The sequence below is a fragment of the Cibotium barometz genome, chromosome 48, assembly GCF_041138505.1.
Source record: "Cibotium barometz isolate CiBa-2024 chromosome 48, ASM4113850v1, whole genome shotgun sequence".
In the NCBI taxonomy this organism is placed as follows: Eukaryota; Viridiplantae; Streptophyta; class Polypodiopsida; order Cyatheales; family Cibotiaceae; genus Cibotium; species Cibotium barometz.
Window position 1 is genome coordinate 3,669,445 of NC_141093.1, and position 15,556 is coordinate 3,685,000.

The 15,556-nt window shown below is 42.9% G+C and overlaps 1 protein-coding gene across 2 annotated transcripts in view; it reads right to left on the reverse strand.

Annotated features, from left to right (window-relative positions):
* Positions 1-234: 234 nt before the first annotated feature.
* Positions 235-15,556, reverse strand: part of LOC147610716 (sphinganine C4-monooxygenase 1-like) — a 72,068-nt gene continuing 56,746 nt past the window's right edge. The window contains exon 3 of one of the 2 annotated variants that reach the window (XM_086785182.1): positions 235-1,140. In XM_086785182.1, coding sequence (XP_086641308.1) covers positions 589-1,140 — 552 coding nt within the window. In that variant the 3' untranslated portion in view covers positions 235-588. Of the gene's footprint in view, positions 1,157-15,556 lie in introns of both variants that reach the window. The other variant, XM_086785183.1, reaches the window with a different exon arrangement.

Below are 15,556 nucleotides of genomic sequence, written 5' to 3' on the forward strand. Positions count from 1 at the left end.
TGTGTGTATATCCACACTCAATCTCTTAAGGCATTATTCTCCAGATCTATGTACTTAGAGACCCCCATGCCTCTGACTACTCAATTTACATCATGAGCATATCACTTCGTGTATGTCTTCTTGTGTGCTTCTCAAGAAAGCCATCCCCTTTAACCCAAGATTCCGAGAGAAGGAAACCTTATGTGGTTTTTTAAAAGATCAAAATAATTCAACTTTTTCTAAGAATGAATTGTGGTGTCACAACCATGCTAGAACCTGCTTTGAAGCAATGGCATGGACAAGCAACCCTCAAAAGAAGAATCCGTCCCAATGTCATAAAGCTAACATACTCAACATGACGATAACTAACTTGAGAGCAAATAAAAATGCAAGCCATATATACATGCACACATACATATGATCGCCAAGCCTGCATCTTCACAAAAAGAATAAAATTATTGGATGCCATTTTGCTACATGATCATATCTCTAGAATACATGTAGTCACTGCAAAACCATGAGCATGCGAAGGTGTGCCAAACTCAACTATATTTCGGATCTTCGCATACTGTTGCAGCAACAAAAAACCAGATACTGCATAAGACACATTTAGGTGGTTTCCCCTTTTACTGGTCTGGCTTCAAAACCACCATCTGATCGTTTAACCAGAGTGTATGGCATGTATGTGCCAAGAAATTTGTCCCACATGATAAAAAAGGGCTGAGAGAAGTTGTACTTAGTGCCATGAAGTTGGTGATGAATATCATGGTATGCCGTATTATTCCTAAAAAGCAAGTGGAATGGGTTACCTGGCAATCTTAGCCCACAGTGATCATCTACAGTTTTGATCACTGCGAAAGAAAAGAAGAAGATAGATGTCCGTGGTGTCATTCCGGAAAATAGGAACGAAAAGGCACCTCCTACAGTGTCAAGCAATAAGCCTTCTAGAGGATGGTTGTACAGAGCCCCGATTGCATAAGGAACCACCAGCCTATGATGCTGAGAATGCACATGACGATACAAGAACCTGTTTACGTGCATGTAGCGGTGCACGAAGTACTGCCATGTGTCCATTACCAGCATTGCCACAGCTACTTGCAAAATTTGGATCCAAAGACTTGGCTGTACACGCTTTTCAGCCACTCCCATCTTTGACGTTACCTGATTGTAATCCAACCTATGCACATTATCAGCTGATTTTTGTAATGAAAGCATAAAGGTTTAAGCTATAAAACTCCTTAATAAAATACCAACAAAATCACACTAAAGAGTGTCAGATCACTATCAAATTAAGATCACATTGTGTTAAAACATGAACAAGGAGTACAAATATGTGCTGAGACTACTGAAATAACAAGATGCATATTAAAAATACCAGTGCCATACATATTGAGAGTGCACACAACACGTTTCCTTAAGTGTCCGATTCTCTCGTCAAAGCATTTCTAAGCAACATTGTTGTGCACTGAATCATATAGACCAAAAAATCTGTTAAATGGGATCAAAAGATCCCTTTCACATGGGCTTGCACTGGCCACGCATTCTGTACCTGGCAGGGCTGCCCATGGCTGATCTGCACGGCACACACACAGTTCATCCATGCTGATTCCTGCCCCAAATCTTTGACATCACTAATCCTTTGTTAATACTTAACCACTCTCATATCTCACAACACCATTTTCTCCAATCACAGGTGTGGATGTACTCTACCTAGTGCATCTCTACTTGTCGGATTATTCAATAACCCTGTCCCTTTATAGATTCTATAAGGGATCAAAACGGTCTCTCTGACCATATCCCTTTGCCAAGTCCACACTCATGATCTAGTAACAACATTGTGCCGATCCATGAGGCCAAGGACCCACCATTAGATCCAAACAATCACCACACCATCATGATTGCACACACATTGGCCAAACTCTACGGGTCAGTACTAGAGTCCAAGGTCACCGCCTTTGCAGAGACATGGGCACAAAGCTAGGGGCCAAGCACGTTTATGAAGGACCTAATCTACCTGGGATACTAAGAGCCATTGTTGAGGAGGCTCAGTTGAGGGGGCCGAAGGTCTATTGCTGCTTTGTGGACTTACACAAGGCCTTTGATATTGTACCCATAGTTACGAGAAACGGGGAAACAAAAACGGAAGGGAAAGTCACTAAGTTGAGAGGCCACATGTATAATACTATAATGTAAAACATGTGCTAAAGAAGTAAAATCTAGAGTTTGTATTGTACATACTACACTCTACATTTATGATTTCAAACTTCACAATTTAAAACTTTAAAGTTGCATGAGAAATCAAACCATTTAGAACTTGCAATAATCACAAAATAAGCTAAACCCATCACTCAATCATCAATGAGTTAAGCCTCAAAACCAAGTCATTACAAAAAAGTGTAAAATCAAATGCCAAAAGGAAGCTACTCTCTAGAGTCTTGAGTCCTGACTCCTCAAGACTCTTCTATGCTATAGAAATAGCCTCATCCTCCTAAAGCTCGTCCTCATGCTCCTCCTCTAGTGGAGCTTCTTCCATGCCATCTTCATGTGTTTGACCATCGCCCTGCCTCCTCAACTACATTACCAATGATGGAGCCCGTGTCTACCTCTGATATGTGAAAGCCAATGTACTTATTATGTGTGTACTCATGCTTCATCTTTGTTAGCAAATGCAAGTTTGCATTAACAAAGACGAGCTCATCTGCTTTCTTGCTCCCAAGGCGATTCCTCTTCTTTGAGTGTATGTGACCAAAGGTACTTCATAAACGCTCCAAAGCTGATGAAGAGTATACCTGCCCCAAAATACCAATGGGCCAGGTGCTAAAGCTCTGGCATTTCTGCACCATAGTCTTCCTACCAAGTGACAACACCAACACAAAACCTATAACATGAAAATTTGAAAAACCACAATTACACTTCAAACATCCCCAATAAAGGTTCATATGACATAGATTTAAATAAAGGTTTAAATTTCAGCTTCCAACCTATCATGTTGTGCGTCACTTCATCCAAACATGTCACCATTGTGACTAACTCTCGTAATCTCTCCTTAATTACTCCTTAATCCCTTATTAACTGAAAGGACACCTATGAAGGGTCACACCCTTACACATGAGTCACTATCAAAGGACATGTCTATTCATTAAAAGACACACCCCTAAGTCCAAAGGACATAACCATTGATTCAAGAGCCACACCTCGATATGGCTTCTATTTAAGAAAGGACAAACAACTCAGTCTTTCCTGCAGTATTTGTCTTATGTTCATTAATTAAGTCTTAATCATGTTAATAAAGCTATAAAAGCTTTACAGTGGTATCAGAGCAAACTTTTTCCGCCCTGTGACATGCCCAAACCCTAACCCTAACCCTAAAATCAGTCCTAACCCTAACCCTAAAATTAGTCCGCCCAAACCTTAAAATTGGGTGTAGCAAGTGTTGAATGGAAGAGCAAGAGAGAATGCCCCATCAAATTCAGCCCCCAATTCCCAATTTTTATTGATTAAGTTTGGGCCAACCATATGCAGGACACTCTTGAATAAAGGCAAGATAAACAAAAACAGCCTTCAATCAGGAGACTTACCTCTTCAGCCGGCACTCCTTCATGGATAGGCACATGAACAATCGCATCCCTTCGTCGATCCCTCCCTAGTCGGCCTACAAATGAGAAACACACCCCTTCGTGGAGGTTTCCGCCATTGAGAAGCGCCGTTTGACTACTGATTTTTTTTAATTAATTTAAAAAAAAACAGGGCAATCCTACATTATTACTTACCCAAAGGGTTATGCCCCTTAGGCTTTAATTGCCACGTATACAAACAAAAAAAAACATAATAAACGGCCCCCTCACGAATCGGCGCCACCTGCCTCACGAATCGGTGCCAACGGCCGTCCTCTTGCAGTTTCCAGCCACCTTGCACACAGTTGGTTCAACGAGCGCCAGCCTGCAGTCATCCCTCTTCTCCACGGATTCAGTACTCCTCAGCCCCCTTCATCATTTGTTGCCTGCTGTCCACTCCCGTTGCTTGGACCAGCCGCTTGCAATTGCAGATTTTTGTTGGATTGCCGGCCACCATCTCCTTGGTGCTTCTCCTACAGCAGCAAAATTCATTATGGCAATCTTCTTCAGGTGTGATTTTTCCATTTTCTTGGGCATAAAATTCTCACATAATGTGGAGTATGAACATATCAGAAACCCACCATTTCATTCTGTTGCGGGCTCTCCACTCATCCGGGGCCAATATCACTTTTTACGGGTTCAAGAGCACCTCTCAGATCACGTGGACACACATTACCCTCTTCTCCGACGACTTATGGCAGAGGAAACCTATGATTTCAGTTATTTACAGGATACACCCTCTCAGTCCATAGTGCCCTCTCCTACTCGTGTTTCGCCACCAGTATCAGTCCCTATTCCAGTGAGTGTGCCCCCCTTTTTCCAGCCCACTCATTACCGTATTCAGATAGCCACACCGACTTCTCACCTCCGAGAATTCGACGTGTGGGTGATCGGTGTTCATACTTCTACACAGGATTTGGATCATTACTGTTTTATACTCAAGCGTCATCCTTATCTGGGCGCTATCCTCCCCGAGTGTAGCATCATTTTTCACGAATATTGCACCTATTCTGAGAACATTTATCCATCTTCATTCACGGTGCACCCCTCTACACCAAAGTATACATCCTTGACACCAATAGCTGCCCCTACTCCTGTACCTTCTTCTCCAGTAGCAAACTCTCGTGCGAGCCCAGTCCCAAAGGATCGCCCTTACTATACTGGATGGTCTATAGCCGCTTCACCAGTACGTAGCCTCTCCTCTCGGGATTTCCAGATGCCGCACCCTCCAGCCAATGGTTCTTACTAGAGCCCAGCGGCATCATCAATAGCAAAAACCCCAGAGCCTCGTCACCCTGAAGCCTCTACATCAACATCTTCTCTCATGGCAGAGCCTGTTGACATACGAGCCCCTCCAGAATGGCAACTAGCTTTGCAGCAACTTCAGCAGCAGTTCCAACAGCAACTCCAGGAGTCTATGGAATCCTTGGCTTCGTAGATCCAGCAGCTCCACATAGATCGCCACTGCTACACAAGTTCCGTACCAGCAGCAGATGTTTCAGCAACAGTATCAGCAGACGCAGACGTCATTGCTTCCGAGGTAGAAGGTGACGACCTTAAAACTCTTTATTGTCTTTTACAAGCTAGTAAAACAAAGAAATTGGAAATTAAACTCCCTGACCCTTATGGTGGTCAACGCAATAAGCACATCTTAGACTAATGGCTCTACAAACTGCGGTTATACTTTGAAACCATGAACTTTTCTGATTCCAAAAAGGTGATTTTTGCAGTATCTCTCCTCAAAGACACTGCTTTATTGTGGTGGCAACGACGACAGCACGCCGAAAAATCGGTTACAATGTGGGAAAAATTCGAGCGGGTCCTCCGTAATAAGCAGTTCATACCTGCCAATCCGGATTTCCAAGCCCGTACTCGCTTACGCCATTTGGACCAAACTAGTTCCTTGGCCTCTTATATCTCCTAGTTCACCAACTTGATACTGGAGATTGACTCTTTGTCCCCGGCGGACGAACTTCATGCCTTCGTTGAAGATCTTAACCCCACACTGCGTGCCGATGTTCAGAAATATAACCCTGTCGATCTTGCCGATGCCATACGATACGCCGAGCGCGTTGCAGACATTAATTCTCGAAATTTGGCCTCTTCTGGTTGAGCTAATGCCTTTCAGAAAGCCAATGGATCTCGTATGACCCGAGATAGTCTTAGAGAATCTTCTGGCACTTCTACCTCCCGGCCTAATCCCCAATGGAATAATTCTCAACACCCTCGCCGATCAGAAGGATCGTCCTCTTTTCGGTTCCAACATTCTCAATCCTTCCAACCACGTGTTCGGATCGTGGACTGGACCAAGGACGTGACCAATCTCACAATCCTCGTCCTTCCACTGTTCCTTCTGGATGGGATCAACAAAAGACAGGATTGTGCACAATTTGTAATGGACCTCATCGTTGGTTTGAGTGCCCCAAAAGACCAACCTATCGACAGAATTCTAATGCTGAACCCTCCACTTCCAAGGAGAAACCCCTAGTTGCTGACAAAGGAAAGCGTGCAGTTAATCACCATGCTATTGCACATGCTTGAGTGATTACCGCTACTGCCACAGCACAAGCTGTCTCTTCACCGTTGCCCTAGCGGTCTACTCAGGTTTTGGTTCTTCAAGGTTCTATTTCCAGTCACCCTATTCAGGTGCTCATTGACAGTGGGTGTTCTCATAACTTTGTGGGAACCACCTTGACTCAGAGATTGAAGATTTAGACTTCTCCAAGTGCTGTTATTTATGAAGTAGAGCTTGCCGATGGTTCCACATCCGTATGTAACACCACTGTCAAACACCTCTCCTTTCGAATTCAGCACTATCGTGACAAATTGGATTTCCAAGTCATAAATTTGGCACATTATGATATGATCCTTGGTCAAGAATGGTTGTATCAATATGATTGGTCAAGAATGGTTGTATCAATATGATCCCCTGATCAGTTTCCGGAACCATTCCATACAATTTGCTCAAAATGATATGCTTGTGGCACTCGAAGGAATCAGAGACCAACCTTCTACACCAACCCTTTCAGCTCTTCAAGTGAAACGGTGGGTCCGCAAGAGTGGTTGTTTCTCAGCACTTTTAATGGTCTATTCAACCAACAATCCTCCCGAGGACATAGATACAAAGGTGATGTACCTCAGGCAACCTTTCTTTGCTCCATACTTGGATCTTTTCCTCAGGAGCTTCCTGCGGTTCTCCCACCTCGGCGACCAATCGACCATGCTATTGATATCCTTCCTAGCAGTGCTCCATCTACTCGTGCTCCATATCGAGTTTCTTTTATGGAATCTCAAGAGATACAGTGACAACTTACTGAACTTTTGGAGAAAGGACATATTCAACCAAGCAAAAGCCCTTTTGGAACTCCAGTACTTTTGGTGAAAAAGAAGGATAAGTCTATGCACCTTTGCATCGACTATCGTGTCCTTAATAAGTTGACTATCAAGAATAAGTATCCTCTTCCGTGCATTGATGAATTGTTTGATCAATTGCTCCATGCAAAGGTCTTCTCCAAAATTGATCTTAAGTCTGGATGTCATCAGATTCACATTCGCGAAAGTGATGAATATAAGACAGCTTTTCGCACAAAATATGGCCATTACGAGTACCTGGTCATGCCATTCGGGTTAACCAATGTCCCTGCAACATTTATGAGTCTGATGAATGATCTTTTTCGTCCTTTTCTGGACAAGTTCGTCATTATCTATCTTGACGACATCTTGGTGTTCAGTCGTAATAAGGAAGAACACAAGGCACATCTTAAGATCGTTTTCCAGGTGCTTTGTGACAATGCTCTTTATATTAATCCAGGCAAAAGTGAATTCTTCAAGACATCCTTGGAGTACCTTGGACATATTGTTTCAGCAGATGGTATTTCCGTGGATCCAAAGAAAATACAGGTTATTGTCAATTGGCCAACTCCCACAAACATCCATGATGTTCGTTCTTTTTTGGGACTTGCCAACTTCTATCACACAAAGGTTCATCAATTTTCCGAAATAGTTGCTCCTCTCACAGAACTTCTAAAGTCCGCTTCTGCATTCAAATGGACTAAAGCCACAACACAAGCTTTTAAAAATTTAAAGACAGCTTTGACAACAACTCCTATCATGGCTATTCCTGACTCTACTCTCCCCTTTGATGTTTACACGGATGCTTCTGATATTGCCACTAGTGCCGTCTTGATGCAACAAGGACGTGCTATTGCGTTTGACAATCATAAGCACTCTGCAATTCAAGAAAGATACCCAGTATATGACAAGGAATTTTTAGCTATTGTTCATGCCTATCGTGCATGGAAACATTATCTTCTTGGTGCGGATTCAATGGTGAAAATAGATCATCATTCTTTGAAATATATCTTCACGCAGCCAGTTATGAATGCTAGGCAAGCGCATTGGGTCGAATTCTTAGCCAATTTTCATATGACAATTGAGTATGTTCCTGGTCTTACCAATGTGGTTGCGGATGCCCTCAATCGTATGCCGCCGCAACAGTCTTGGCTATTTCTACAGTTGAAATGGATATACCTCAAAGTTTCAAGGACCGTTATTCAAAAGATCGTGATTTTGGAAATGCATTTCGAATTCTCAATTCTCAGAATGCAACTCCTTCCGACTTGAAGATTTATGGAGCATATACAATAGTGGATAGTTTATTATATTATCAGGACCGTATTTGTGTACCTCATGATACTCATGTTTGAAGAGTATTGGTAAAAGAACATCACGAGGTCACTTATGCTGCACACCTAGGCATCAACAAGACATATTATCTCTTGACAACTACATACTGTTGGCCTCAAATGAAGCAAGATGTTACTAAGTTTGTTACAGCATGTCTCTCGTGCCAACGAATGAAAGCTAGCAGACAAGTTCCAGCTGGTCTTCTTCAACCACTTCCAGTTTCCAATGAACACTGGGAAAGTATTAGTTTGGATTTTATCACTTCATTGCCACGTTCTTTTGAAGGCAATACATAGATTCTTGTGGTGGTTGACAGATTTTCTAAAATGGCACATTTCATTCCGTGCAAGAAAGCAGCCCAAGCTTCAGATATTACAGTACTGTTCATACAGTATATCTTCAAACTTCATGGATTGTCAAAATCTATAGTTTCTGATCAAGATCCAAAGTTTACAGGACATTTTTGGACTTCGATATTCAAGTCTCTTGGTACAAATTTACTCTTTAGCTCTACTTATCATCCACAGACAGATGGACAAACGGAACGAGTTAATTAGATTCTGGAAGAAATGTTGCGTCATTATGTTCAGTCTCGATTAGCTTCATGGGAAGAATATTTACCTTTGGTGGAATTTGCTTATAATAATTCTTATCATTCAAGTATTGGAATGACACCTTTTCAAGCAGCTTATGGCCATACTCCCCTTATTCCTGCCAACTTTGTTCTTCAACATAAAGTGTCTTGAGCAAACCAACTCATTCAAGAAATGCAAGATATTTTATCACAGATTAAGGATAAGATGGTCAGCATCCAAGAGAAATATCAGCGCACAGCTAATAAGCGTCATCGTCACATTGAATTTCAAGAAGGAGACTTGGTATTATTATATATTGTTCCTCATCGATACAAGACAGTGAAAACAATCTTCCCAAAGCTTCGCCCAAGATATTATGGACCCTTTCGTATTATTAAGAAGAACTCATCTCTCAGTTATAAGTTGGAGTTACCACCTTCTTGGGGTAGAATTCATCCAACTTTCCATATTTCTTGGCTCAAGAAGTTTGTGGACGGTGATTTTCCAGTTTTAGATATTTTGGCTTATGTTCCAGAAATCGAAGATAAACACATACTCTTAATTCCAGAGACAATTCTTGATGTCAGACAGAAAGAAACACGACAGAAGCTCACTACAAAATTTTTGGTTAAATGGAGAGATCTTGATGATTCCGACTCAACTTGGTAAAATGATGAAGACTTACAAGAATATTCAGAACTTCTTCGGGAATTCTTTCAAAGACAACCATCTCTTCTTAGCCAGAGTCTTATTTTAAGTGGAAGGAAATGTCACGATTATGATTAACTCTCTTATCTCTCCTTAATTACTCCTTAATCTCTTATCAACTGAAAGGACACCTGTCAAGGGTCACACCCTTACACGGGTCACTATCAAAGGACATGTCTATTCATTAATGGACACACTCCTAAGTCCAAAGGACATAACCATTGATTCAAGAGCCACACCCCTTCCCAAGGATGTGTCTCTTCACTTGTACCCTTTCGGCCTCTATTTAGGAAAGGCCTCTGTCTCGATGCAAACAACTCAGTCTTTCCTGCAGTATTTGTCTTATGTTCATTAATTAAGTCTTAATCATGTTAATAAAGCTATAAAAGCTTTACAAAACATTCCCTCTTTGTTGCGTTAGTTTGCAAGTTGATCCTTCACCTTACGTCTTTGCTCTTGAGTACCAACCAACCTTTGTAAAGTGGCATTCCAACCACGTACCACCTCACCATCTGCCTGTTGCTGTCTCCCCTTGTGTTGAAACTCTGGATCAAGCACATAGGCAACTGTATATAGTGGAGAATTATATTAGTTCCATCTACTCACTACAAGATCCTCCAACTCTTGTCTTCTATTTGCATCAATCTCTATCAAACGGATGTTCTCAACCATCTGATCCATGGCCTCATAAATCTTCCCAATGTAAGGTACATCTCCATTCACATGCTTCAAACCCTTAACAATCGGCCAACATAACTTGAGAAGATGCTCTACAGAAGACCAAAACTCATCTTGTGTAGAAGTAGCATACCAAAGCTGCCCAAGTACTTGCCTATACGACTCCCAATCAGGGCATGCCATCATGCGCCTTTCTTTGTGGATGCCATGCTGTGTGAAGAGTGGACTGCCTAGCCTTTCCTTTGGGAGGAGCATGTGTAGGCATATCAAATGAGCTTCCACCACTCCCAAGAGACGATGCAACATGAAAAGAAGTGGATGGATGGCCAGATGTAGCACTTACAAGAGTTCCACGACAAGCTGAATGCTAAGTTGGAGCACTTATTGTATATATATATACCTAGATGAATCCAGGAACATGCCCAAATTCACCTTTTAGGAATGTGCATATTATATACTCATGGTAGTCAATCCACAAGACTATATAACTATCAACTCCATTATGCATAGTATGGACTAGATACTACAACATCCCCACTAATGTCATCAGTGCCCAATAGTGGGTGTAGAACTCTGTATCAAGATATGCTCTCTCTCTCTCTCACACACACACACACATAAGAGCATATGTTCACACAAAGCCCTTCGTACTGAGTTTCTGTCAAACCTCCGGAGATGCAAGGCAAACTCAACCATAATGAAGACTAGCACTGAGGGAAATAGCAAATAGAAAGAATTAGTACAGCAAATAAGTAGTTGATAGGGCAAATGCATCGCTAAAGATAGAAAGAATAAGCACAATATCAACTAGCCGCAACTCGGACGAAAACTTCACAATGTGAAATCTGCATGTCTGCTAATACGGCTGAATTATATACCTAGATGAATCCAGGAACATGCCCAAATTCACCTTTTAGGAATGTGCATGTTATATACTCATGGTAGTCAACCCACATGCTCCTTGCGCCGAGTATTTGGTGGAGGGGGAAGAAGTGAAGCTTCCCGTTCCATTCTTTGTGCATATGCTGGAGCAATCTTCTTGCATTTACCTATGCCAAACCTTGGCAAGGCAAATGGGCTTCAACTCGCTTTTGACAGCCACCTCTTTCGGAAACCACAATGTTGGCAACGAAATCTTTTTGCCCCACCTCTCTTGGAGTCATATTTATTAACAATATCCACCTGCTGCCACCAATAGTCACTTTGGGTGAATTCCTTCTCATTCTCTCTCTCAAGATGTGGCTGCCTAGATGCCATGAAAGTGACAAAGAAAAGAAATGCATGCAAAAATGGAGATGGAAAAGAAAAGGGGCAAACACAAAAAGAAAAGGAGAGAATGTGCACTGTGCAACAATGCAAAGGCTATGGAAAGAAAAGGGGAGGATTTGAAGTGCAGAGGGAGTGGAAGAAAGAAAGGAAATAAGAGCTGAAAAATGGGGCTTTTACTTCGCTACAGAAAACAACAGCGACTGGGGCTTTTTTTCCTCACATGTTGATGCGCAAACAACAAGGCGGTTTGGGCTTTTTTTCTCCTCACACTTGCGGCCGTTTCAATGCCAATTTGGGCTTTTTTTAAAATTTTCGTACGAGACACGTTTCGAAAAAGATCCCAACCCATTTTTGGTCGTTTTTAACTAGTGTATGGTGGGCGTCCTAGATTGCATGCCCATTTGGGGTTTTTTTGGAGCTTGGAGCCACATGCCCTGCTGCCACCTAAAATGGCCATTTCGCTTCATGCAAAACGTTTCTCACAAGCCCGAAATGCCAAAAATGCGCCATTTCAGCCAGCAAGATACGTTTCCCCGCCGGAAGGACACCAAGGCGAAACGCCATTTAAGCCCACAAATGCACACGTTTGCAGTGTACCCCAAGTGCGTCTTGTTAGACACCTTTAGGAGTTGGCCCTTCCAATGGAGATGATATAGGGAGTCATGCCACTATATGAGTCAGTGAGACAGAGAGAGTTCGGGCACTGATTGGGCCACTAGTCACCTGCCAATCGTCAAGAATTAACAGCTCGGTGTTGATGAACTCATTCCTTATGGTACCAGTGACACCACACCAAAGTGCATATCAAGCTTATAGGCAGCCCTTTTGGCCACCCAAAAATGCCCATGGGCAATGGGCAAAGGCCCATGTGTAGGGCATCCATGGGGAACACCTTTTCAAGGTGAAAAAGCACACATGACCAGCCCTATTCACAAGTCGGCCAAGTCTACAGCCCCTATATAAAGGGTGTTTTAGGTCCAAGCCTCATACCTCCATATCACTATTCTCTTGCACCCAACGTTGATGTTGCATGCACGGAAGCCTTGTTGTACTGATCCACAACCCTAAGCTTGATTAAGAACAAGATGCTGATTAAACATGATTAAGACACAAGGGAGATAATTGGTGTCAAGTTTTTCTTGTATTTATGTCACGTGCACCCATGCACTCTAGTACACGGTGACAAATTGGCTCGTCAACAATGCAAGAATCAGGTACAGAAGAAGTACCTTTTAAGATTTATTTGTCATATGCCGTGACCCTTTTGTGAGCCCAGTCCGGGACATGTTAGGTACGAGCTAAGTAGGTCAGTCTCCCAACCTTAGAGTGTCGGGTCAGTCCTCTTAACCCACTGTGGAGAATTTAGCAAGTGTTCATCATATAGGGCATGTAGATGTCAACCATAGCAGTAGATGCATGTAGGGCATATAAGTACATTGAATATAGAAAGGAGCCAGCCCCAAGAGGTGGTTAGCCTTGCAAGGGGTAGCCAACTCCTTGCCATGCCTACAAGACCATGTCGGCCAGGTTCTTTGACTTGGGGCTCTAGTCGGCCAGGTCCATGTAGACTTGGGCCCAATCCGCCAGATCTCGCAGCCACCCGACCAACATCTTATGCTAGTCGTGATCAATTGTAGGAGCCCGACCATGTCCAGATTCAGCCAACTAGGTATTAATGCCAGTCGTGGACACTTTCTACCAGCCAACAGGCTTTACGACTGGGCACCTTGAAGCATATAAAAAGGCAAGGCATATTCAGTCCATAAATCATCAGATATAAACCAGAGATTATCATCAAAAGTCAAGCATGTGTGCCTAGGCTTGTGCCTGTGCATACTTACAGCCATACTTGTGCTCTCAACCCAAGGCAAAGAAGCTCAGTCTCTTCAGGAGCTTTCAGCACACCTTCCCTCAGTCTCGGGCCAGTGTATTTCTCTCGAAGATAGCTTCAAAGACGCCTAAAGCTTATGCACAATTTTGCCCAGCGTTTGGTCGCTTTGTCCTTGCGTAAGAAGCTCAGTCTCTTCAGGAGTTTTTAGCACATCTTCCCTCAATCTCGGCCAGTGTATTTTTCTCGAAGATAGCTTCAAGGATTATGACTCTTCATGCTGGAGATTAGCCATGGCAAGAGTGTGCACATAACATTCCCTCCTACGAAACTTGATAATGGGGTGGACACTCTGTCATTCTTCCTCCCTGGACTTCTACTAACTTTGACTTTGACCCGCTACTTTAACTGACTTTGACTTTGACTGATATTTTTATTTTTGTCTGAACACCTTCCACGTGTGATCTCCACTTCCAAGTCTTGCTAAAGAACTGAGAATCTGTTCCACTGTTGTCCCCATGCTTGCTTTTCCCTTACCATTAACATAACGGTGGGTCACCTGCTGGAACTGATCATGCCTGTTGCTAGGCCTTCGGAATAGGTATGAGAGCTTAATGATGTATTGGTTCTAAGTACATACCCTCATAGAATGCTTCCTCTAGCTTTGCCTATTTGTAGAGCACTCCATGTACTACCCTACTTCTTTCTTTTGTTGGAATGGTGCACTATGCTTAGTGGGTTGAACTTCAATGCTCTGATACCAATGTTGCATGCATGGAAGCCTTGCTAAAAATGATTAAAACAAAAGAGAGAGAAGAAGAGAGAGAGAGAATTGGTGTCAGGTTTTTTTTTTGTATTTATATGGTACAAAAAGGTTGCTTTAATGCTTGTACATGACTGAGCCCTAGGTCAGCCCCAAAGGGGTGACCCTTAGCCTTTCACATGACCTCTACCGATGACTTCTATGATGGATGAGGGAATGAACTGAACTGAATGAATAACTTGACTTGCTGAATAATTACTGAAAGTATTTATATATGCTTGGAGGAGCTGGTTGGCCAGTTCTGAGCGCAGTCGGCCGGCTGCTGGAGATTGTACTGAGGGAAAATCCCAAAATTTGCTGTGCTTAACTGCTCTGCTGCCCAGCCTTGTCGCCCTTCCTTCTGGCGCTTGGTTGCCGGCTGGTTGGCTGCCAACAACAGTGATGGCTGCCAACAGCAGTCTGATGGCAGCCGACAGGGTCCCACCTCCCTTGATGGTGATTCTGATGATGATGAGGCTATTGATGATAAGGATGATGCTGTGGCTGATGATGATAATGTGCTGCTATTGCTGATGCTTATGTTTTCATTAAAGGTGCAGCAGACCAGGTGGCTGATGATGATAATGTGTTGCTATTGCTGATGCTTATGTTGTCATTAAAGATGCAGCAGACCAGGTCGGGGAGGGGAGGGGTGGGGGGGGGGGACAACTCACCGACCCCTGTGAGAGCTAGCCGACTAGCATTTTGAAGACCTATGAATAGGCAAGGCATAGATGCAGTCTAGCATCTCATTTATTCACAAGGGGTTGCTGCAATACAAGGGCCAGGACAGCCAAGGGGAGTGCTAGGCCAGGGTGAAAGGTTTAGGTCAAGAACAGATCTTTTGATCTACAAATTTGCGTTATTGTACATCATTCTAATAAAGAAAATACACCATTCATGGTAGAGGCTCTACAGAGGGTATTCGGGACACTGTAACCGCTCCTTACAGGAGGCCTACAAATCGGAAGATAAAATACACATTTTTAGATCACTTAACTAATACAAACAATGGACAATACTTGCAACATTAAAACTGGAAATGACAAAAACACTTGACACCATCACTAAGGCCGGCCCTCCCCCTCAATACAGTTTGTATTTCTTGGAGTATTTATATGTACAAGTGTTCACGGGCTCCATAACATGGAGTGAATACAACTGAAAAACAATAAGATTTTTGTCAATGAAGAATCACTTGTCGAAGTAGACCAAATCACAGGCAGTCTCCCATCTTCACTGGCTAACACCCGCCCCTCATTGGTCTTCTGAGATCATGCACCAACAGGCACGCCCGTACTAACGCCTGGCAGGGTGAATCACTGCGGAGAGAGTGATACCTAGTGCTCCCAAGTAAACTTTGCTCCCAGTTTTCCTCATATCCCAATGACTTGCACTGGCTACTTTGAATATGAGG